The sequence below is a fragment of the Gobio gobio genome, assembly GCF_949357685.1.
Source record: "Gobio gobio genome assembly, chromosome: 14".
NCBI classification, from domain to species: Eukaryota; Metazoa; Chordata; class Actinopteri; order Cypriniformes; family Gobionidae; genus Gobio; species Gobio gobio.
This window is the reverse complement of record NC_137107.1, coordinates 50,357,385-50,382,909: the sequence shown is the minus strand read 5'-3', so window position 1 is coordinate 50,382,909 and position 25,525 is coordinate 50,357,385. Positions and strand designations below refer to the sequence as shown.

The 25,525-nt window shown below is 51.6% G+C and overlaps 1 protein-coding gene across 1 annotated transcript; it reads left to right on the top strand.

Annotated features, from left to right (window-relative positions):
- The first annotated feature begins 17,259 nt into the window (after nucleotides 1–17,259).
- Nucleotides 17,260–24,884, top strand: LOC307137893 (vitelline membrane outer layer protein 1-like). Its single transcript, XM_079835900.1, has 5 exons — nucleotides 17,260–17,702; nucleotides 18,892–19,013; nucleotides 19,109–19,222; nucleotides 24,172–24,353; nucleotides 24,426–24,884. Exons 1-4 carry the CDS (start codon nucleotides 17,496–17,498, stop codon nucleotides 24,350–24,352), a joined length of 624 nt encoding a protein of 207 aa, XP_079692026.1. The 5' UTR covers nucleotides 17,260–17,495; the 3' UTR covers nucleotide 24,353; nucleotides 24,426–24,884.
- The last annotated feature ends 641 nt before the right edge of the window (nucleotides 24,885–25,525 follow it).

The following is a 25,525-nucleotide window of genomic DNA, read 5'->3' as shown; positions in this document are numbered from 1 at the left end:
GTGAGGCCTTCCACCTGACAGCCGGCCTTCAGGGAGGCCTGATGGGGCCTATAACCTGATAGCCAGCCAGGCTAGTTATCCCGATGCCATACATCGGTACTTACCTTCAGGGAGGCCTGGTGAGGCCTACCACCCAATAGCAAGTCATGCTAGCTGCAAGAGCACCCTGCCTCAGGAGCTCACCTTCAAAAAGAAACCTAGCGAGGCCTTCTATCTGATAGCAAGCCTTCTAGGGAGGCCTACCACCTGCTAGCACCAAAATGCTAACCCGTCAAGTGACTGAGACTCAGAGCACTCCTCCAGAGAGGCCTAGTGAGGCCTACTAACTGTGATAGCAATTATGCAAATTGTCAGAGTAACCAAAAGACCCTGGGGGCTCGTACTCAAGGAGGCCTGGTGAGGCCTACTACTTGAAAGCAAGCCACGCTAGCTACCCGAGTATCCAACTCTGGAACTCGCCTCCAAGGAGGCCTGGTGAAGCCTACCACCTGGTAGCAAGAGTCAACTGACTGCTAAGAAAACCTTGACAGTTAGACTACTGGCTGACTAATAACTACCCACTGCACTGATGGGGACTCGTTATCAGGGAGGCTCCGTAGAGCCTACCAGCTGATAACAAGTCTTCACAAAGCCAAAGTCTCTGGGAAGCATATCAAACCAATTCACAAAAAACTGGGGTCGCCCACAGGAGGCCTCTTAAGGCTAGCTGCCTGGTCGCAGCTGCTACACACCCAGACATTAGAAAAATGAATGGGCTCTGACTGAGCGACTCTCACATGAGAGGAGGCTGATAACGCAGGGATGGTATATGGGCTCAAATTCATGTAATGAGCAGCCAGAGGTGACAGCGCCTCAGAAACGCACCTCCATCATCCCTAAAGCCTAGGCCAATATACCCAACTGAAGCTCCAGCATCAGTCTTTAGTAAACACGCTCTAGAAGAAACAAACCACCTAACCCTAACCTGCGGTCGCTTAAGGGAACCGAAGACACATAGTAAAAAACCCTAAGCAGTAGCAAACACTCCTACCGCTTAGTACTCCGCTGACATTTCGGTGGAAATGAGCGGCGGCCTCAACATAACTCTCACCATGAGAGGAAGCCTAAGTTTACATACATCAGAACAACATGAGCGGTGGCCTGCCCACAACGGGGAAAGCCAACACACGCTCACCTCCACAGCCCAGAGCCTGGCGCTGTAATAAACCACCTACAGGGGAAACTTCAGTTAACTTCCTCCTCCTTACGGTTGACGTAAAACCCATACTCTATACAGGGAACGAAAAGAAATACATCTTTTAGTGTTATCATACAAAAAAGACCACTCTCACCTGCGGCACGTAGAGCGAAGACTCACCACGCAGTTCTCACCGCGATGTTCTACCGCCCTTGCATGCCGGGAAGCGACGTTCTCACTAACCAAGCCAAAGCGGGCCATCAGAACATAGTTCCACTCATCATAGGCCCATGTAAACGCCTTCAAGGGAAGTGATCCATCACCAGCGCCGAACGCGTTTGTCCTGGATCACCTCCCTCAGATCCTTTTTCCTGTGGGACTCCCGTCTCCTCTGTGTCCTACTCCTCCACGGAGGGGGCCCACGAGAAGAGACGCTTTCCCTCTGGTCCTGCCTAAGTCCTCAAGCCGTGAAGGACCAAGTCCCGCCTGCCCGGGTGTGGACGCAGATCTCAGCGGTATGCAAGTCTTGAATGCAGCTGAGCGTGCCTTTGCTTCCCTGAAATTTCCAACCACCGCCTCCACGGAGGTGACAAAAAGTTCAGTAGGTGAAACCGACGAATCAAGGAGAAAGCCCTTTTCTTTCTCCCAGATGTCGACCAGGCTCAACCACAGATGCCTCTCCGTAGCCACCATCACCACCATCGATCGACCGATCGCGGCAGCATCCTGCTTGGTGGCCCGGAGAGCCAGATCTGTGGTGCGGCGCAGCTAAGGTCAGCCGCCTCAGGGGACAGCCCCGCCCCCTGATCGAGATCCCCCAGCAGATCTGCCTGGTAAGCTTGCTGTACCGCTATTGTGTGTGGGGTCGCACCAGCCTGACCTGCTGGCACCGCGTACGCCCTGCCATTCAACCGCGAGGTTGCTTTCAGCGGTCTGGATGGCAGGGTTGGAGCTCTCAGTGTCGATGTCCGCCCAGAGACAAGATAGTTCACAAACGTCTCGTCCATGGGGGGCATCAACACATACCCATGTTCACCCATCCCCTCAACATCAGCGAAGCTAGCTCGCTGATGTCGGTGGATGCGGGCAGAATATGGGTTCTTCCATGCCGCCTGGACCTCAACATGAAGGTCCGGGAGGAATGGAAGGCTCGTTTGAGGTGTTGGTCTATGGCCGGGAAGAAACCGATCGTCAAGTCTGCCACGAGCGATCTCTCCCCTAGCACGCCGCCAAGGCAGCTGCAGCCTGCCCACAGCGCGCCTCATAGCATCCAACAACTCAGCATACGCGGGACAGGGTGGCTGAGAGGATCCAGGCTGCTCCTGCTCACTGTTACCACCCTCCTCTGCCATCTCCTGCCCGTCCAGAAGAGCACTAGCTGCAGAGCTTGGCGGAGAACTCTCATTCTCCACGTCAACCTGCAGCTCACCCTCGTCAGCCGCCAGATCATCGAGAGAACAACGATCGGCGAGCTCCATCTGGGAACGCCACGATGTGCGTCGCTGCTCTGCCTCAGCACGAGCGGGACTCACACCGGCAGCACCAGATGCTGTGCCCTCCTCCCTCGAGAAGAGGGCCAGACGAGAGAGGAGCGTTCTCAGCGGAAAACACTCACAATTTGCACAGGCAGCCCCCTCAAGAACTGCCTGTTCGTGCTCTTCACCCAGGAAGAAAACGCACAGAGTGTGTGTGTCAGAAACCTCAGACACGGATCAGCACACTTCCGGAAACTCTGCCTCTTCTCTGTGCGTTTCATTCTCACTTCTTAGTATTACGATCTGCAGTACTGCTTCAAACAGACAGTCCCTGAAGACGAAAAAGATGTGTATGTGTTGGCAAGGCGCCCTTATATACTTCCGGGTCGCACGTTGATGACGTCATGGGCTGTTGTCGGTCAACGAGTTTGCCGTGATTCGATAGTAGCTTCAGACACCTGTCACACTGAGACGTTCCCCGTAGCGTCTTTCCGACGCAGTGCAAGTTCCCTTTCGAAAGGGAACTCAAAAATTATGAATTTTATGAAGCATATTGTATGGCATGTCATGTGAGTTTTTAGCAAATGCTAAGATAAGATGCTATCATTATGTTATTGGCCTGTAACACGTACTTGCAGTCTACTTGCTAGTCTTTCAACTACTCAATTCATTCTCTGTTGTTTTCACTCAATTTACTTTTCACACGTCTGTCATGAATGACTTAATCCGCATTATTCTTTTATAGTAATTATTTTGTTTGTATTCAGCCATTATAGCCTATTCAGGCATTCTGGATTGGCCATCAACCCCACATTCATCCCACTTTACATTAAAACCTACAATCTGAAGTCTATTTAGCAAACAGACAAACAGAAAAAGCATGCTCTTGGTATCTTGTGTGAAATAAAATATAGCTCTTGGCGTGACAGGTGCATTAGAACGTCTCGGTTACGGATGTAACCCTCATTCCCCGAGGAGGGAACGGAGACGTAACGTTAGTGACTAACGAATGGGGGTTTCGCTTAGAAGCCTATCAACTTCGAGTTTTGAGAAAACGCCCAATGGCGTGCCAATGCCATGGGGCATGCGGAATTTGCATACGTAGCTCCGCCTCACTGCGTGAGTATATAAGGAAGTACGAGGCAATATCGCATTATGTTACCTGCTTGAGGAGCCAAGACTGAACTCCTGCGTTCCAGGTAGCACAGCTGGATGTGGCAAGGGGACGTTACGTCTCCGTTCCCTCCTCGGGGAACGAGGGTTACATCCGTAACCGAGACGTTCCCCTTCGTTCAGTCACTACGACGTAACGTTAGTGACTAACGAATGGGGGTCCCAATATAATCCCGCCACTCAGCTGTCTTCCAGTGCCCTGCGTAAGTGTGAGTACCCTGTCGTAAGACTAGTACGGACGAAGGACTCCCACTTAACACAGGATTACCAAGGTACACTGGGAAGCATATCCCAGTGAGGAAATGCCAAAGATGCCTACCCGTGGGGAGGACTTAAGAGACACATATGACCCGAAAGGGGGTAGCATACGGAAGATCTCTAGGGTACCAGCCGAAGGTGGATTTTTAACCCTAGGGGTGGCGGGGACACGCCAAGGGAAGAAACCCGCTCACTGCGGAGACTTACGGTGAAATACACATGTGGGGGTCGCCGGAGGGAACCATGCACATGGGGCACCTGGCCGGACATGAGGGTCTGGGCTCGAGAGGGCAGACTGAACTGATGTCGGCGTCGACAGTGCTGGAGGAGCTCAGGGCTCTCGAGGAGCTCACCTGAGGAAATATCGCACGTATCCAGTCCGTGGAGTGGAGTGGCGAGCAAGCGAAGACACCTGAACCTGGCCCATTACCGGCCCCTCGGGGGGGCGAGTACAAAGTCGGACACTGGCTCCACTCGGAGATTGTAGAATCTGGCGAATGTGTTGGGTGTCGCCCAGCCTGCAGCTCTGCAGATGTCTGCTAGCGAGGCGCCATGCGCTAGAGCCCAAGAGGAAGCCACACTCCGGGTGGAGTGTGCCCTCACACCAAGGGGACATGGTCGGCCTTGCTGCTGGTAAGCCAAAACAATGGTGTCCACTATCCAGTGAGACAGCCTTTGCTTTGAGAGAGCACTTCCCTTCCGCTCTCCACCATAACAGACAAAGAGCTGGTCTGAGGTCCTGAAACACTGCGTCATGTCTACGTAGGCGCGAAGGGCGCGTACTGGACAGAGCAATGCCAAGGCTGGGTCTGCCTCCTCCAAAGGCAGCGCTTGCAGGTTCACCACCTGGTCCTTAAACGGAGTGGTGGGAACCTTGGGCACATATCCAAGCCGGGGTCTCAGGATCACGTGAGAGTTAGCCGGCCCGAATTCCAGGCACGCTTCGTCAACCGAAAATGCCTGCAGGTCCCCGACCCTCTTGACTGAGGCCAATGCGGTCAGCAGAGCCGTCTTCATAGACAGAAACTTAATATCGACCGACCGCAAAGGCTCGAAGGGAGGTCTCTGCAGAGCAGTTAGTACTACTGCGAGGTCCCAAGAGGGTACGAGAGGAGAGCGAGGAGGATTCAGTCTCCTAGCTCCCCTCAGGAACCTGATGACCAGGTCGTGCTGACTTACCTTTTTGTTCTCCAAGAGATCGTGGTGGGCAGATATTGCGGCCACATATACCTTGAGGGTGGAGGGAGACAGCCTTCGCTCCAGCCCCTCTTGGAGAAACTCAAGCACGGACCCGATCGGGCATTTCCAGGGGTCTTCTTGGCGGGAAGAGCACCAGGTGACGAAGAGGTTCCACTTCAACGCACAGGCATGCCGAGTGGACTCTGCCCTAGCGGAAGTGATGGTGGCGACCACAGTGGGTGGTAGGCCACTCAAACCTGCCGGGTCCCGTCTAGGAGCCACACGTGGAGGTTCCAAAGGTCGGGACGCGGGTGCCAATGGGTGCCCCGTCTCTGAGTAAGGAGGTCCGGTCTCAGAGGAATAGGCCAGGGAGGGGCTGTCGCAAGGAGTATGAGTTCGGGGAACCAGGTCCGGCCGTGCCAGTATGGGGCGACCAGAAGGACCTGCTCCTTGTCCTCCCTGATCTTGCACAGAAGCTGTGCGAGTAGGCTCACTGGGGGGAACGCATATTTGCGTAGGCCCCGCGGCCAGCTGTGCGCCAGTGCATCCGTGCCGAGCGTGCCCTCGGTCAGGGAATAATACAGGCTGCAGTGGGAAGAGTCGTGGGAGGCAAACAGGTCTACCTGTGCGTCGCCGAACTGTTCCCAAATCAGCTGAACCGTCCGGGGATGGAGTCTCCAATCTCCCGGGAGAGGCTGGAACCGCGAGAGCTCGTCGGCTGCGTGGTTCAGGACTCCCGGAATATGGACAGCACGAAGGGACCTCAGGCGCTTCTGACTCCATAGGATGAGATGGCGGGCGAGTTGAGACATACGGCGGGAGCGTAGACCGCCCTGGTGGTTGATGTACGCTACTACGGCCGTGTTGTCTGTCCGGACAAGCACATGTTGGCCCTTCAGCAACGCTAGGAAGCGGTGCAGGGCGAACCGTACTGCCAGCAACTCGAGGCAATTGACATGCAGGAGGCGCTGGGGTCCTGTCCAGGAGCCCGCGGCTGCTTGTCCATTGCACATGGCACCCCAACCCGTGGCAGAGGCATCCGTCGATACGACAACATGCCTGGAAACTCGTTCTAAGGGCACACCGGCCCGTAGAAAGCTGAGGTTCGACCACGGGGTGAGTGTCTGTAAGCAGGCCCGAGTCACTTGGACCCGGAGCGTGCCAGACTGCCATGCCCATCTCGGGACTCGATCGCGAAGCCAGTGCTGAAGCGGTCTCATACGAAGCAATCCGAGCGGCGTTACCGCGGCTGCAGATGCCATATGCCCCAGGAGCCTCTGAAATAGTTTCAGTGGAACCGCATTCTTGCTCTCGATTTGTCGGAGGCAAGTCAGCAGAGACTGCGCGCGCTCGCTCGAAAGCTGCGCGTACATGGCGACCGAGTCGATCTCCATACCGAGAAAAGAGATCCTCTGCACGGGGCAGAGTTTGCTCTTCTCCCAGTTGACCCGAAGGCCCAGACGGGTTAGGTGGTGGAGAACCAGATCTCTGTGTCCGCAAACCTGCTCTCGAGAGTGGCCTAGTATGAGCCAGTCGTCGAGGTAGTTCAGGATGCGAACCCCGTGCTGCCAAAGGGGCGCAAGGGCTGCCTCGGCAATCTTCGTGAAGACGCGAAAGGACAGAGATAACCCGAATGGGAGAACTGCGTACTGGTATGCCCGCCCCTCGAAAGCAAACCGTAGGAACGGTCTGTGTCGAGGAAGGATGGAGACATGGAAGTAGGCGTCCTTCAGGTCGATCGCTGCAAACCAATCGTCCGGACGAACGCATTCGAAAAGGCGTTTCGCAGTCAACATCTTGAACGGAAGCCGGTGAAGGGATCGGTTCAAGATGCGAAGGTCCAGGATTGGTCGTAACCCACCGGTTTTCTTGGGTACAATGAAGTACGGGCTGTAGAACCCTGACTCCATCTCGGCCGGAGGGACAGGCTCGATCGCACCCTTCGCCAGTAGAGTGGGAATCTCCGCACGCATGACGGGGGCATGGGCCCCGGTCACGGTATAGCGGACTCCCCTGTAACGGGGAGGAGCCTGCGCGAACTGAATCGCGTAGCCGAGCCTGATGGTCCGGGCAACCCAGCGGGACAGCCCCGGAAGCTGAAGCCATGCTTCCAGAGACTGCACCAACGGGGTCATACGGACGACAGGCGTACCCTGGGTGGGGCAGCGAGGCAGCGTTACCGGCGCGGACAGGGGAGGCTGTTGGGCGTCCCCGGGTCGGAGCACGGTTAACGGCTGCGCCCTGACAGAGGAGACCAGGGAAGGACTCGCGTTCCACTGGGGTCTGCTCTGCCAGGGGGCTGGCGACAGAGAGGGACGAGAGTGGCGAGACCCGAGGGTGGCGCGCACTGCCGTCACCGATCTCTGGGGGCTCAGGGATGGGGTTGTCAGTTCTTTCTTTAACCACATTAGGGTGCTGCTGACCCGGGGGCCAGCAGCTGAACAAAAGATTCTCCCCCGGCCCTCCACCGGGGGAAGGAGCGGCCCTGCCGCCGTCTCCTGGAAAGAACTGCCCATCCCTGAGCCGTCCGCATCAGGAGCGCCGCTTAGCCTGGCGTTTCTTCGCGGGCTGCGGGGCTGGAGCGGACTGGGACGCCTTCCTGCGGCTGCCTCTGCGCGGCCCGGGTGGAGGCTGCTGCTTGGGTGGCGCAGAGGCGGAGGAAGCCGCGGGAGGGCATCCTCGGCGGCGAGCAGGCTGAGGCACCTGCGCGGGCGGTGGGGTGGAGGCAGCAGCTGACCGCCGGGGCAGGATATATTTTATAGCCTCAGTCTGCTTCTGAGCGGCCGAGAACTGTTGGGCGAAGCTCTCGACCGCTCCGCCGAATAGCCCATCCTGCGATATGGGGGCGTTGAGGAAACGTGTTCGCTCAGCGTCGCGCATATCGGACAGGTTGAGCCATAGGTGTCTCTCCTGGACCACATTTGTGGACATCACCTGACCCAGGGAGCGTGCGGTCACCTTCGTCGCCCGGAGAGCGAGGTCGGTGGCGGCACGCAACTCATTGCTGAGTCCTGGATCAGCCCCCCTCTCGTGCATATCACACAGCAACTTGGCTTGGTAAGCCTGAAGAGTTGCCATGGTATGCAAAGAAGCGGCGGCCTGCCCCGCAGCTCTATAGGACTTCGCCACCAGGGATGACGAAAACCTACAGGCTTTGGAGGGGTGCTTAGGGTCACCACGCCAGGACGAAGCGCTCTGAGGACACAGTTGCATCGCAACAGAACGTTCGACTGGGGGGACCCCAGTGTACCCATGAGCCGCGGCTCCATCGAGAGAGGTGAAGGCGGAAGAGGCCGCCAAACGTTCACGGGAAGACAACGGGGCCTTCCAGGAACGCGCGACCTCTTCATGCACCTCGGGGAAGAAAGGTATTGGGGGAGCGGCCGGACGGGTGTCCGAACGCGCTGCCCCCAAAAACCAATCATCCAACCGCGAACGCTCGGGCTGAGGCGGAGGGTTCCACTCCAGTCCAAGCGCTGCGGCGGCCCGAGAGAGCATGGCTGTCAACTCTGGGTCCGACTCGGGCAATGCTGGCGCACCCGAAGGTGGCAGCACAGCCGAATCATCATCCTCAGATGACTCCAGCCCACCTTGTGATGCGGCGATAGACATCACTTCCTCTAGGTAGCTCAGAAATTATCAGAGCGTCCAAACGGTCCATTATAAAGTGGGTTCGCGGTAGGCTGTTCTCGGACGCTGCGCGCCGCCCCCCCGAAATTTTTGGGGGTCCGGCCGACGACGCCCGACGACCCTCCCCGGCCGCTCGATGACCCTGATCGGGATTTCGGGGGGCCTGACCCCACCGGGGGCCGGACGGGAGCCCCCCCAAGTATGAGGCCCACAGATGCAGTACTGCCTTCGCCCACAGTGTGGCTCCACCACCAGGTCCACGGCCCCATTAGTTCAATGGGATCTCGGGCCATTGGTTTAGGCTGCCATTGGACGCTTTCGCACTTACCCCCGATTCCCGGGGCCCCTCTGACCCCCCCCCCCCCCCCCCCCCCCCACATCCACGAACCCACTATTTGTCCGATTACCCACTAAGTTGGGCAAATGACCCCAGGACCCCCCCCCACCCACCGTACCCCCCCCCCCACATCCACGAACCCACTATTTGTCCAATTACCCACTAAAGTGGGCAAATGACCCCAGGACCCCCGCTGACCCCCCCCAGGCCACGCCCCCTCCCACGGAACCACTATTTGTCCGATTACCCACTAATTTTACGGACCGCCCCCGTTCGGACACGGAAGGTCGTTGGATCTTGAGATCTGAGATCCCGAGGCTCAGTGGGCCCCCAACTCGGGGCCCCGAATCGCGGAGCTCTGCGACATTCCATTTTTTTTCCCTACGCACTAGGGCCACGCCCTTTGGGTATGCCGCTCAAGGGGCCCCCACGAGCCACTGTGCAAAATTTCAAGTCATTCGGGGAATCACGGTACGAACGGGAGCCCAAAACACAGACGTCCCACTTCTCATTGAAGTAATGGGTGCCAAATAAGTGGTCCATGGAGTCAGTGTTTATGGATGATAATTAACATTTATTGTCAATTAAACACATCTACTGTACTTGGCACACTCAACTGAACACATTGATGTAACTTTCAACTCATTTGAGCGCTTAATTTGCATAGAAATGACAGTCTCCGTGGACCACTTATTTGGCGGCCACTACTTAATTGGGAATTGGACGTCATGTGTTTTGGGCTCCCGTTGGGGTCTGGAAGGGTCTAGGGCCACCATTCTTGTGCTCCTATCTACGCCTCAGCGCCCCCTATCGGAATCCAGAGTTTGGAGACAATCGGAGCAACTTTCGGACATTCGGAGCTGGAAAAGCAAAGACGTCCCACTTCTCATTGAAGCAGTGGGCGCCAAATAAGTGGTCCATGGAGTCAGTGTTTATGGATGATACTTAACATTTATTGTCAATTAAACACCTCTACTGTACTTGGCACACTCAACTGAACACATTGATGTAACTTTCAACTCATTTGAGTGCTTAATTTGCATAGAAATGACAGTCTCCGTGGACCACTTATTTGGCTACTGCTTAATTGGGAATTGGGACGTCATGTGTTTTGGGCTCCCGTTGGGGTCTGGAAGGGTCTAGGGCCACCATTCTTGTGCTCATATCTACGCCTCAGCGCCCCCTATCAGAATCCAGAGTTAGGAGACAATCGGAGCAACTTTATTTTCCGACCCCAAAAAACTGTAAGGGGTATCCCTTTGGTGTTTTTGGAGGGTAATTTTGGAGTTTCTCCGATCTTCTCCAAACTCTGGATTCTGGTAGAGGGCATCGAGACATAGACAGGAGCGCAAGTTTGGGGGCCCTAGTACCTTCCAGAGCCGAACGGGAGCCCAAAACACAGACGTCCCACTTCTCATTGAAGTAATGGGTGCCAAATAAGTGGTCCATGGAGTCAGTGTTTATGGATGATAATTAACATTTATTGTCAATTAAACACATCTACTGTACTTGGCACACTCAACTGAACACATTGATGTAACTTTCAACTCATTTGAGTGCTTAATTTGCATAGAAATGACAGTCTCCGTGGACCAATTATTTGGCGGCCACTACTTAATTGGGAATTGGACGTCATGTGTTTTGGGCTCCCGTGGGGGTCTGGAAGGGTCTAGGGCCACCATTCTTGTGCTCCTATCTGCGCCTCAGCGCCCCCTATCGGAATCCAGAGTTTGGAGACAATCGGAGCAACTTTCGGACATTCGGAGCTGGAAAAGCAAAGACGTCCCACTTCTCATTGAAGCAGTGGGCGCCAAATAAGTGGTCCATGGAGTCAGTGTTTATGGATGATACTTAACATTTATTGTCAATTAAACACCTCTACTGTACTTGGCACACTCAACTGAACACATTGATGTAACTTTCAACTCATTTGAGTGCTTAATTTGCATAGAAATGACAGTCTCCGTGGACCACTTATTTGGCTACTGCTTAATTGGGAATTGGGACGTCATGTGTTTTGGGCTCCCGTTGGGGTCTGGAAGGGTCTAGGGCCACCATTCTTGTGCTCTTGTCTATCATTCGGGGGCCCCTGGAGAGTGGGAATCTCCAATCTCAAAGCGCCACGACCTTCCTCCTCCGAACGGCAGCCCCGCCTCCAACCCATTAAACGTGCTGGCATTTGGTGGACGTTCGTCCCAGGGGCCCCAGATTTGGCACATTGGCTCTTGGGAGGGCCCTGATCAACATACCCAAAGGGCGTGGCCCTAGAGCAAAGAGAAATCTTTTTCAGCCCCGCCTCCAACCCATTAAACGTGCAGGCCTTTGGTGGGCTTCGGTCCCTTTTTTGACCTTTTGACCCCTGAACGAGGTCGAAAGGCCACCAAACTTGACCGCCCGACTCAGGGGAACGTGTCGAGAAGAAAAATGGCCTCCCCTAGTCGATCGGCCCTTCCCAAGCCGTTTCGTACACATCCATGAACCCACTATGGCAAACGCATTAGTTTAATGGGTAGGTGGGATTTTTACAGAAAGGTCCCAGGGGCCCCAGATTTGGCACATTGGCTCCTGGGAGGGCCCTGATCAACATACCCAAAGGGCGTGGCCCTAGAGCAAAGAGAAATCCTTTTCAGCCCCGCCTCCAACCCATTAAACGTGCAGGCCTCTGGTGGGCTTCGGTCCCTTTTTTGACCTTTTGACCCCTGAACGAGGTCGAAGGGCCACCAAACTTTTACGCCTGACTCGGGGGGACGTGGCGAGAAGAAAAAGGGCGCCCCCTAGTCGATCGGCCCTTCCCAAGCCGTTTCGTACACATCCGCGAACCCACTGTGGTAAACGCATTAGTTTAATGGGTGGGTGGGATTTTTACAGAAAGGTCCCAGGGGCCCCAGATTTGGCACAGTGGCTTCTGGGGGGGCCCTGAGCAACATACCCAAAGGGCGTGGCCCTAGAGCAAAGAGAAATCCTTTTCAACTTCTAACCCTAATATGGTGGTCGTTCGTCCCTTTTTTGACCTTTTGACCCCTGAACGAGGTCGAAGGGCCACCAAACTTGACCGCCCGACTCAGGGGAACGTGGCGAGAAGAAAAATGGCGTCCCCTAGTCGATCGGCCCTTGCCAAGCCGTTTCGTACACATCCGTGAACCCACTGTGGCAAACGCATTAGTTTAATGGGTGGGTGGGATTTTTACAGAAAGGTCCCAGGGGCCCCAGATTTGGCACAGTGGCTCCTGGGGGGGCCCTGAGCAACATACCTAAAGGGCGTGGCCCTAGAGCAAAGAGAACTCTTTTTCAACTTCTAACCCTAATATTGACCTCAGGCCTCTAACACTCATACCATCTAAGAGCCTTTTGAGTCAAAGTTGGATAAAATTGGGGCACTTCTGTCAGGAACATGCCAGGGTTTCGGGCTCTGGCCCCGTCAGTCGGGGGCCCCTGGAGATTCGGAATCCCCAACATCAAGTCGCCACGACCTTCCTCCTCCGTATGGGAGCCCCGCCTCGCTCCCATTAAACGTGTAGGCTATTGGTGGACGTTCGTCCCTTTTTTGACCTTTTGACCCCTGAACGAGGTCGAAGGGCCACCAAACTTGACCGCCTGACTCAGGGGAACGTGGCGAGAAGAAAAAGGGCCTCCCCTAGTCGATCGGCCCTTCCCAAGCCGTTTCGTACACATCCGTGAACCCACTGTGGCAAACGCATTAGTTTAATGGGTGGGTGGGATTTTTACAGAAAGGTCCCAGGGGCCCCAGATTTGGCACAGTGGCTCCTGGGGGGGCCCTGAGCAACATACCCAAAGGGCGTGGCCCTAGAGCAAAGAGAAATCCTTTTCAACTTCTAACCCTAATATGGTGGTCGTTCGTCCCTTTTTTGACCTTTTGACCCCTGAACGAGGTCGAAGGGCCACCAAACTTGACCGCCCGACTCAGGGGAACGTGGCGAGAAGAAAAATGGCGTCCCCTAGTCGATCGGCCCTTCCCAAGCCGTTTCGTACACATCCGTGAACCCACTGTGGCAAACGCATTAGTTTAATGGGTGGGTGGGATTTTTACAGAAAGGTCCCAGGGGCCCCAGATTTGGCACAGTGGCTCCTGGGGGGGCCCTGAGCAACATACCCAAAGGGCGTGGCCCTAGAGCAAAGAGAACTCTTTTTCAACTTCTAACCCTAATATTGACCTCAGGCCTCTAACACTCATACCATCTAAGAGCCTTTTGAGTCAAAGTTGGATAAAATTGGGGCACTTCTGTCAGGAACATGCCAGGGTTTCGGGCTCTGGCCCCGTCAGTCGGGGGCCCCTGGAGATTCGGAATCCCCAACATCAAGTCGCCACGACCTTCCTCCTCCGTATGGGAGCCCCGCCTCGCTCCCATTAAACGTGTAGGCTATTGGTGGACGTTCGTCCCTTTTTTGACCTTTTGACCCCTGAACGAGGTCGAAGGGCCACCAAACTTGACCGCCTGACTCAGGGGAACGTGGCGAGAAGAAAAAGGGCCTCCCCTAGTCGATCGGCCCTTCCCAAGCCGTTTCGTACACATCCGTGAACCCACTGTGGCAAACGCATTAGTTTAATGGGTGGGTGGGATTTTTACAGAAAGGTCCCAGGGGCCCCAGATTTGGCACAGTGGCTCCTGGGGGGGCCCTGAGCAACATACCCAAAGGGCGTGGCCCTAGAGCAAAGAGAAATCCTTTTCAACTTCTAACCCTAATATGGTGGTCGTTCGTCCCTTTTTTGACCTTTTGACCCCTGAACGAGGTCGAAGGGCCACCAAACTTGACCGCCCGACTCAGGGGAACGTGGCGAGAAGAAAAATGGCGTCCCCTAGTCGATCGGCCCTTCCCAAGCCGTTTCGTACACATCCGTGAACCCACTGTGGCAAACGCATTAGTTTAATGGGTGGGTGGGATTTTTACAGAAAGGTCCCAGGGGCCCCAGATTTGGCACAGTGGCTCCTGGGGGGGCCCTGAGCAACATACCCAAAGGGAGTGGCCCTAGAGCAAAGAGAACTCTTTTTCAACTTCTAACCCTAATATTGACCTCAGGCCTCTAACACTCATACCATCTAAAAGCCTTTTGAGTCAAAAATGGTTTGATGGTGGGGGAGGGGCACTTTTTTCAGGAAGGTCCTAGAGTTTCGTGCTTCAGGTCCATCAGTCGGGGGCCCCTGGAGAGTAGGAATCTCAAACCTCAAGGGGCCACGACCCTCCATCTCCGTATGGGAGCCCCGCATTGCTCCCATTAAACGCGTAGGCCTTTGGTGGACGTTCGTCCCTTTATTGACCTTTTGACCCCTGAACGAGGTCGAAAGGCCACCAAACTTGACCGCCCGACTCAGGGGAACGTGGCGAGAAGAAAAATGGCCTCCCCTAGTCAATCGGCCTTTCCCAAGCCGTTTCGTACACATCCGTGAACCCACTATGGCAAACGCATTAGTTTAATGGGTAGGTGGGATTTTTACAGAAAGGTCCCAGGGGCCCCAGATTTTGCACAGTGGCTCCTGGGGGGGCCCTGAGCAACATACCCAAAGGGCGTGACCCTAGGGTGTAGGGAAAAAAATTGGAATGTTGCAGAGCTCCGCGATTCGAGGCCCCGAGTTGGGGGCCCACTGAGCCTCCGGATCTCAGATCTCAAGATCCAACGACCTTCCGTGTCCGAACAGGGGCGGTCCGTAAAATTAGTGGGTAATCGGACAAATAGTTGGTCCGTGGATGTGGGGGGGGTGGGGGGTGGGTCAGCGGGGGTCCTGGGGTCATTTGCCCACTTTAGTGGGTAATTGGACAAATAGTGGGTTCGTGGACGTGGGGGGGGTGGGGGGGTGGGTCAGCGGGGGTCCTGGGGTCATTTGCCCACTTTAGTGGGTAATTGGACAAATAGTGGGTTCGTGGATGTGTGGGGGGGGGGTATTTGCCCTCGACAGCGCCCCCTATATGGTACAAATACCCCCTGTCCCGGGGCAATCTGCGGGCAAGGGGTAATCACGAAACGTCAGTTTGGTCAATTAAAAAGCAGGCATTTGGACTCCCAATTGGCACTACGATCCCTCGCAGTCATTATGCGCCCAATGGCAATCGATTAACATGGGCTTTTGTCCACAAACCCCCTATATATACTACCTCCTCCGCCGCGCCAAACGCCACAGTCGGGACAGCAGGAGCCGGCCCCGATGTAGACGCTTGAGCGCGGGCCGGGTCAAGTGCCTGAGAGGGGGGTGTGGGCCGAGGAACTAGCGTCGGAGCTTTGTTCCACACCGTCACCCTCAGATCACCCTGGTCACCAGCCAAAGTGCCGCCTCCAGAGGAGACCGCAGATTGGGGGGTGGCGGAGGGGACTCTCATCCCGGCATCAGCACGGAATTCACGGAGTCTCGATCGAAGCACTGAGATGGCCAGGTTCCCGCAGAGAGAACATGAGTCATCCACGAGCGCTGCCTGAGCGTGCTGAAAGCCCAAACACGTCACACAGCGCTCGTGCCCGTCGAAAGAAAAAAGCGATCTACCGCACCCAGAAGTGCACGGACGAAACATCCTGAAAAGGACGCGTCACGTGCAAGCTCTTTTGTGAGAGGAAACTTTGCAGCCGATGCCGAAGCGCCCAGGGAAACACACACCAGCTGGATGCAAACCACTGCACAGATCAGCAGGCAGGAAGTATGCGATCACTGGAACGCGCCGTCACACCAACACCGACTGGAAAGCTGCTCGTCTCGAAGAAGCTGACAGAGTCTCAGAAGGCTGTAGGAGTGAAGAGGTAGGTACTCTTGGCTCCGAAAGCAGAAACATAATGCGATATTGCCTCGTACTTCCTTATATACTCACGCAGTGAGGCGGAGCTACGTATGCAAATTCCGCATGCCCCATGGCATTGGCACGCCATTGGGCGTTTTCTCAAAACTCGAAGTTGATAGGCTTCTAAGCGAAACCCCCATTCGTTAGTCACTAACGTTACGTCGTAGTGACTGAACGAAGGGGAACTACAGTTAGCATCAAGCTAACACAAAATAAAAGATTAGTATTACACTTTAACTCCAAACTCCCTTTAAATAGCCAGCAAGTGTTTGTATTTAACAGGGGGGACATTCTGAGAATGTTCTGGGAACATCACATTTCCAAATAAAATAGGTTACTCATCTAAGGTTGGGCAGTCAATAGGACCAAAATAATAATATTCTAGGTTGGTGCCCTAATGGTCCTGCAAATTTAGTGTAGAGGGAACGTCCTACAGTAATGGTCCCATAAGCATTGCCAGGACATTCTCGGAATGTTCTGAGAACATCACATTTCGAAACAAATGTTACATAACTACTCGTCTAGAGTTGGGCAGTCAGCAACAAAACAAAGAAAACATTTAAAATTAAATTTAAAAAAGAAAGAGAGAACCAGGATAATCCAACCTCCTGTCCCAAAATCAACACAGCAACCAATTCAAATAATCTCTTTTAATTTGAAAAGATAAAGAATGATAACAAATCACAATGAGGACAACAGAAATAATAATGTCAAAGAAAATAATAATCAAAACCGGGGATAATGACTTCAGGGGAGAGCTAGGCCAAAATAACAAACAAAATTTAAGGTAACTAACCCAAAAATCTTAGTAAATTACATAGAAAGAGGTCATCCGAAAAATAAATGACGTGAAACTTCCCTTTCTCCCTGAAATGAAACTCCCAAAAATGGCACCCTCCCCTACAATCCCCAAATCGAAAAGAAATGAAGATATTAAACAAAAATACTTAACATAAGATATGAAAGTAATCAAAGTCCTGAAGCCTAGAAGCCCAGAGCTGACCACATCTTTGACTCAAAGCATGATTATTGTATTTTACTCTTTAATACTTAAATACATTTCAGTAAAGTAACCATTCAAAATAAATTTAATTGATTACAAAAACTACAGAGGCTTTGATTTTTAGTGTCTTCTGACCAAATTGTCATTGACCCGACTTACTTTACCTAACCTGAGAATAGATAATAAGGTCAAAGGTGTTAAGATAAAAGTACATACTGTTAAAGAAAGACATTTTTTTTTAAATGCCATATATGGTAGGGGTTGATCTTTTAGTGCTGTGTTTGGATGGCCATTATGGATGATTCAGCTCAATCTTGTGTATAAATCTGAGGCTTCACTCGAGAGTGTTGTGGTACTGCACTGTCTCTGAGTCTGCCTGATCATTCTCACATCACAGGGGTTGAGCCGCCCATTTACAACTGATCGCTTTGAGGCTTCAGATCATCTGAAGATTCATCTCTCAATCAGGTCAGAGCTCAAGCAATGGATCACTTATTTTTCATTGCGATTTCACTGCTAGCAATTATTGGGCAGCATGTGAGCGTTCAGACCAAAGAGACAAGCTCTGAGCAGAACTCAAGCAGAGAATACATATCAGAGCTGAATGTGACGAATGGAGCGATCTGGGGGTATTGGATGAATAAAAGCATGTGTCCCGATGGAACGTACGCCGCAGGGTTTAGTCTGAGGGTAAGTTGGGCATTGACTTTTAGTGCTTCAAAGGTTCATTAACTGTGGAGTTGTTGTTAGTTATTTAATTATCTCCAGGAGACTGCACCTGATTTTGTTAAGGTGTCTGTGTAATACTAAAGAGCATGAAGAGAAATGCAGGGTTTCTGTGGGTCTTAAAGTCTTAATTTGACCTTTACACAATTTAAGATCTTAATATCTTAAATTAAATATGTCTTTAAATTAGGGCCCTATGATTTCTGTGCAGAGAACGTGGACGGGATTGTAGAATCATTCATTAAAATGGTATTTACTGTATAATGCAGAAAGTCACAGAATTTGTAAAATTTTGGATGAATGAATCAAAAGTAGGTCAGAACACTTAAAGGGACAGTTCACCCAAAAGTTAAATTCCTGTCTTCATTTACTCGCCCTAATGTCGTTCCAAACCCGTAAAACTTTCGTTCATCATATAAAGCGATCGAGTCTCTTCAGTAAAATCAGAATAAACCGCTTGATTCCTATGGATTAGATTTACGATCTCTAGCATCAAAGTGGTAGTTGCTCTCTTTCCGACTTCATTAAATGTATTCGTTTGTTTTCCGAAGATGACAATCAGTACGATTGAATTCACCATAAATGCGGAGTCCAGAAATGAAAAACTATAAAACAAAATAACAGATTTCATAGGACCCTACATTTAATGCTTCCTCAGGATTTGTGTTCCATGTCAACTCTTTAAATCAAGACACATTTACTTGACATGCAAAATGAAGACATTAAGTCTTGTTTTTTGAGAAATTTAACACAATTAAGTGATTTTGTCATTGGGTATGAAAGTTACTTCCATTGGGATTAAGAGCCCACTGGCACACGTATTCTTGTTTTAATCACAAAATCTTTTTAACAAGATTTCATGAGATTTCTAATCTCAAACTTTATATATATATATTTTTGTTTTTTGTTTTTTATGGATAAAAGTTATGGAGATCTGTTGGAAATTTTATTTTCTTTGACGTCACGAATGCAACTCAATGGATATTGATATATTGACGTGTTATGTTCCCTTCAATTTATTCCTTAAATTTTAGTTTTAAACTTAAATGTACCTTCATAAAACCTGCAGAAACCCTGTAAATGTTACTATGGGTTGGGTTAGAGTTAACTTTCAAATGGAAGATTGCCTCAATGTTGTTGTTGTTGTTTTAAGGTGAAAGATCTTATCAATGGTGATAATACAGCGCTCAATGGGATTCATCTTTACTGTACCGATCGGTCCGAACAACTTTTATCCTCGAATGACATCACCTCGATTGCATCTGGGATAGGATAGTAATGGACTTAGATTAACAATTCTTGCAGTAAATGTTTAAAATAAGTAAATTGAGGATTTTTATTTGATTGAGAAACCTCTGTCTTTTCTTCAGCTGGGGTGAGCGGACAGTTGTCAAATATTGTCCTTCTGGATTCTTCACAGCTTTCAAGCTGAGAGTCGAATCCCCCCAAGGAAGTGGAGATAACACGGCCGCAAACAACATCAGGTGAGCATGTGATGCTATAAGTCGTCCTGGTTTTATTTTGCTATTTAAAGACTCGGGTTTCCCTCATCGTGCGGTTCATGTTTGTGAGTAAGCCGAATGCAAGAGGCTGCAGGCGATCACGTGACTGACATTCTATCCAACAGCACAATCAGTTCCCTTTCAAGGGAACTCCCGTTGCATCGAATGACGCTATGGGGAACGCTTGCGTGATGAAGTCATGAAGCACATGTGAAATCAGTCCAATAGTGTGAGGGAACGTCAGAGGCGGATGACGTCATGAACCAGGAAGTCTTGGGCACCTCAGTCACAAGCATTTGAAGAGCTAGTTGAGGTTGTGACACGGGCTGTAGAGCGATTAAACATTGATTGGCCCGCTGATAAGCAGGACGTTCGTACAAAAAGCAAGTTAGACGAACGTTATCTGCCGACTCGATCACAACCTCAACGCCGGGGTCTGCCGTTTTTCCCTGATCTCCACACTGAGGTGTCGAGATCATGGGAGAAACCAGTTTCATATAGGGTGTATAGTGCACAAACATCAAACTATTCCACTATATTAAACTATAAAGAGCACGGTTATGGGGAGATGCCCAAAATAGAAGATAATTTAGCGAGCTATTTATCCCCTGATTCGGCATCTTCCCTAAAGGCCCCGGCATTACCCACTAAGCCAGTTCGCACAACATCTGCTCTAGTGGGTAAGGCTTATTCAGCTTCTGGTCAGGCTGCAGCATGCTTACACACCATGTCGCTGTTGCAGGCCTACCAGGCTGAATTATTAAGTGATGTTGATGAGGGTGGGGGAATTGGGCCCGAAGTAGTGTATGAGCTACGTCGGGCCACAGATTTGTCTCTTAGGGCTACCAAGGAGACGGCTAAATCAATCGGCCGCTCTATGGCAGCATTGGTGGCTACTGAGAGACATCTCTGGCTGAATCTCAGTTCGATTAAGGAGAAAGATAAGAACTTTCTGATGGACGCGCCCGTGTCTCCTTCGGGCCTCTTCGGCAACACAGTTAATGCTGTTGTTGAGAGGTTCCAAGAGGCATCCAAACAGATGGTCGCGTTCCAGAAGCTCCTCCCCCGTCGCTCACATTTCACTGGGGCTGCCGATCACAGAGAGCAGCCCCAAACATCAAAAGCCAGCTCTTCATACCGTGCCACTCAGAAACAGAGTGTGGCTTCCCGTGCTCCCCCTCAGAAAGATTGGGGACACGGGAAGCGCAATCTGCCGCAGCCTTCGAGGGGTAAGACGGATCTGCGGACCGTCATTACTTCCAAGAAGGCTGCGGGGAAAAGGTCCAGACGCCCGAGGGGTCAGGATTATGGGGGCGTTCCTCCCCGAAGGGAAGCAGTGTACACCTCATTATACGGTGCCTGTCTCCCTTCGGCGCCCTCTGGAGGTCGGTCTGCCAACCCTGCCACCTCTGGTGTTACAGGGCGCAGCGGTCTCCCAAGAGTGTGTATCCCAGGGTCCACCCAGAAATGTAGTGGTCCTGGGCTGCATGCCCCCTCCAAGGAGGGTCCTAGAGCAGTCAGTTCAGGTGTTCCCTGCCGGTTCGCCGTTACAGGGCACCGTTCTGACAGTTCAACAAAAACCAGAAGCCATTCTCGAGAGGATGGTACCTCTAGAAAACTTCTTGGCAGCGTGGAAGCTACTGCCAAATGTTTCTTGTTGGGTCCTGCACACTATAGAAAAAGGGTATCAAATACAGTTCGGGTCTCGCCCGCCCAGGTTTATGGGGGTCCTACCCACAGTGGTGGGCCCCGAGCAGGTTCTGGTAATGGAACAAGAAGTAAAAGCCCTGTTAGAGAAAGGGGCCATAGAATATGTACCTCACTCAGACAGGGAAGCCGGGTTTTACAGCCGGTACTTCATAGTTCCAAAGAAGGATGGGGGTCTGCGTCCCATTTTAGATCTTCGGGTGCTGAACGAGGCGGTCATGCAACTCAAGTTCAAGATGTTAACCTTGAAACAAATCGTGCCACAGATCAGGTCCGAGGACTGGTTTGTCACGATAGATCTCAAGGACGCATATTTCCACATTTCCATCCTTCCATATCACAGGAAGTTCCTGAGGTTTGCTTTCGGGGGGAAAGCATACCAATACAGAGTTCTTCCATTCGGTCTAGCACTTTCACCCCGCACTTTCACGAAATGCGTAGATGCAGCCCTGGCACCTATGCGCCTGCAGGGGATTCGTATCATGAATTACATCAACGATTGTTTGATTCTAGCTCATTCGCATCAGGTAGCGGTTCGGCATCGAGATGTCGTTCTCGCTCACATGAAGAAGTTGGGGTTACGGCTGAACGCCAAAAAGAGTGTGCTTTCTCCACTTCAGAGGACCACTTTTCTAGGCGTGGTATGGGATTCAGTGTCGATGCAGGCGCGCCTGTCAGTGGCACGGATAGAGTCTATACTGTCAGCAGTAAAGAGAGTAAAACTAGGCCAGTCACTCACTATAAAACAGTTTCAAAGAATTCTGGGTCTGATGGCAGCAGCATCCAACGTGATACCTTTTGGACTGCTGTACATGAGACCCCTACAGTGGTGGCTCAGAACCAAAGGGTTTTCCCCGAGGGGCAACCCTTTTCGCATGATCAGGGTTACGCGGCGCTGCTTACGTGCCCTGGTTATGTGGAAGAAACCATGGTTCCTGTCCCAGGGTCCTGTGTTGGGAGCTTCTGGTCGTCGCAAGATACTAACGACAGATGCTTCTCTCACAGGCTGGGGAGCGGTCCTGGAGGGTCGCTCAGCTCAGGGTCTGTGGGGAGACCACCACCTCTCGTGGCACATCAATCGCCTGGAGATGTTGGCGGTGTTTCTTGCCCTCAAGAATTTCCTCACAGACGTCAGGGGCCAGCATGTGCTGGTTCGTACGGACAACACATCGGTGGTCGCCTATATAAATCACCAGGGGGGTCTGCGTTCACGTCCGCTATGCAAGTTGGCACGCCAGATCCTCCTGTGGTCTCAGGGGAAGTTCCTCTCCCTCAGAGCGGCTTATATCCCTGGGGCCCAGAATATAGGAGCAGACGTCCTGTCGAGGCAGGGGCTGAGGCCCGGGGAATGGAGGCTCCACCCCGAGGTGGTGGAGCAGATTTGGAGGTTGTTCGGCCGGGCTCAAGTGGATCTGTTTGCGTCTCGAGAGACGTCTCACTGTCCACTCTGGTTCTCCCTCACGCATCCAGCTCCGCTGGGGCTGGATGCTATGGTACAGGCGTGGCCGAGGCTGCGCCTGTATGCTTTTCCCCCGAACGCTCTGCTCCCGGAAGTTCTGGAGATAGTTTGCAGGGACCAAGTGCGCCTTATTCTGATAGCCCCGCGTTGGCCGGGCAGGGTATGGTTTCCCAATGTAGTGTCGCTCCTCGACGGGCATCCACTCCAGTTGCCGGTCAGGAGGGACCTTCTGTCCCAAGCAGAGGGGTCACTATTCCACCCCCGTCCAGAACTATGGAATCTATGGGCGTGGCCTCTGAGGGGGCCCAGCTCATAAGGTCGGGTCTTTCAACCGAGGTTGTAGATACCATTCTTCACTCCAGAGCTCCATCCACGAGGAAGCTTTACGCTCTGAAATGGACAGTGTTCACTTCTTGGTGTAGTAGCCGTCACCAGGACCCAGTTAACTGCCCGGTTGGTACAGTGCTGGAGTTCCTGCAGGAACGGTTTAATGCAGGTCTATCCCCCTCCACATTGAAAGTGTATGTGGCGGCCATTGGTGCTTACCACACTCTTCTGGGTGGCTTATCTGTGGGTAAAGATCCGTTGGTGTCTCGTTTTCTTCGTGGTACTTTGAGGCTGAGGCCTGTAGTTCGCACCAGGGTGCCGGCGTGGGACCTGGCTACGGTCCTCCAGGGCCTGTCCCAGGCTCCCTTTGAGCCGCTGGAAGAGGTTCAGGCTAAGTTTCTGACTTTAAAAACTCTGTTCCTCCTTGCTATTTCATCTCTTAAGAGGATAGGAGATCTTCAGGCTCTTTCTGTTGCACCCTCGTGCTTGGAGTTTGCACCTGGCATGGTCAAGGCTTTCCTTCATCCTAGGCCAGGTTATATTCCTAAGGTCCCTACTAACGTAGCTAGATCTATTATTCTTCAGGCCTTCTGTCCTCCACCTTTCCTCAATCCGGACCAGGAGAAAAATTATTTGCTTTGCCCTGTGAGGGCTTTAGATGCGTATGTCCACAGAGCTGCCCTGTGGCGTAAAACAGAACAACTGTTCGTGTGCTTCGGGCCCCCCAACAAGGGGTCCCCAGCATCTAAGCAAAGAATGAGCAAGTGGGTGGTTGAGACTATCTTACTGGCTTATGAGTCGGTCGGACGGCCTTCTCCCTTGGCCGTCCGGTCCCACTCTACTAGGAGTATGGCGGCCTCTAAGGCCCTTATTTCAGGAGTGGCTCTGCAGGACGTTTGTGATGCGGCGGGTTGGTCCTCACCGCATACATTCGTCAGGTTCTACTCTTTGGACTTGGACTCTACACCAGGGTCTGGGGTTTTGTCGTCCTAGTGCTGCTTTTTCACACTGGACAGGCACGTCTCGCTATGGTGGCGTTGGTATTAACGTTCCCCATAGCGTCATTCGATGCAACGGGAGTTCCCTTGAAAGGGAACGCCTCGGTTACGACTGTAACCTCGGTTCCCTGAAGAGGGAACGAGCGTTGCATCGTCCTGCCATATCTCCTACATGCCTGTCAAAGCGACTACTTCAGACTTTCGAAGCTAGCGCGGCTTTGTTTTGGCAGGCTTTATACTTCCTGGTTCATGACGTCATCCGCCCCTGACGTTACCTCACACTATTGGACTGATTTCACATGTGCTTCATGACTTCATCACGCAAGCGTTCCCCATAGCGTCATTCGAGCAACGCTCGTTCCCTCTTCAGGGAACCGAGGTTACAGTCGTAACCGAGGCGATATTGCATCATAATATTGTCACATCTGAATTTATTCCAGGTTCTTGTGCAGTGGTGGTAATGTGCTGGAGGGTGACGGCACATTCTGGGGTGAATGGGGCGACTGGAGCCCAAAGTGTGATAAAAGAGGAATCTGCGGCCTCATGACTAAGATAGAAGAGCCACAGGGAAATGAAGATGACACCGCTCTCAATGACGTGGTCATGTACTGCTGTGATTAAGGTGATGTGAATCTCAATAAAACACTCGGACTTACACACACTGCAGATCAACTAAATCTGTTTTCTCTTTCAGGTGTATGAGGACGACAAGAACAGCAAGAAGATCAAATGAATTGTAATAATTGATCATCATACTATGATAAACCAACATGAACCATGTCATTCAACAGTAAATCTAATGCACAGTCAGCCGGTCATTATCACAAAACAAAGCCTAACTGGACGATCAGGTCATTTACTGGACATCCCGCCTATTATTGGAGTAAAGACTCCTGAACTTCTGCTGTCAGTCAACTGGTGCCAAATATCAGCATTAAAGTCTTTCTAAACAGTGCCTTGTTGTAGTTTCATTGTTCTGCACAACACTTGTACATCAGTATAGTGCACGTGGCAGATGGTTCAATCTAAAGCCACTTCTATTGCATTCAAAGTAATTGTCTTATCCGTTCATGCATAACCTGGGAATGACCAGCATACTCTACATAAACACTGCATTCAATTAAAGTGTGATATTGACAACCCTGTTACCCTCAACTTGTTGCCTTTCTAAAGGTATAATTCTTTCATCAATATGTTATTAATTTTATTTTTGAGCTAAAATGGCACAATGCAAATTCTGAATTATTTGATGCAACACAACTTCAAACTACAAATTCAAAACTCTTAAAAACACGGGTTTAAAAACCACAAAATTTTGGTAATCTATAACAGAAACACATGTTGGGTTGTTTATTTAACTCAGCATTGTTAATGTGTTTTTTTGTTTAGTTATTTACTATTATACTAGTTTACTTTACTTCATACATGAATTAATGTCTACGGATGAACTTAAATCTCCTATCTTTATACTCAACACAACCACTGGCTTGCTGATATTCATTTCTTTTCGATAATATTTTACAGTATACCCAGCAGGCACACAACGTTATAAGACGTTGATATTTGGTTACATTTTGGTTGCGACGTCAAGTGACCAAAATTCAACGTCAGCTCAACGTCTAATGCCAACGTTAATTTGATGTCCAATACCAACGTCAGCTGATGTTGATATTAAGTTGTTTTTAGGTTGTGTTGTAAAGTAACCAAAATCCAACATTGAGCCAACGTCTCAAGCCAACATCATATTGACGTCAGATTCTAGCATCATTAGACATTGATCCTTTGTTGGTTTTA

Coding starts and splice junctions, on each gene's coding strand:
- LOC307137893 (XM_079835900.1), top strand. CDS start 17,496: ATGGATCACTTATTTTTCATTGCGATTTCACTGCTAGCAATTATTGGG. Junction 17,703..18,891: donor CCGCAGGGTTTAGTCTGAGG/GTAAGTTGGGCA, acceptor TGTTGTTTTAAG/GTGAAAGATCTTATCAATGG. Junction 19,014..19,108: donor ATTGCATCTGGGATAGGATA/GTAATGGACTTA, acceptor TCTTTTCTTCAG/CTGGGGTGAGCGGACAGTTG.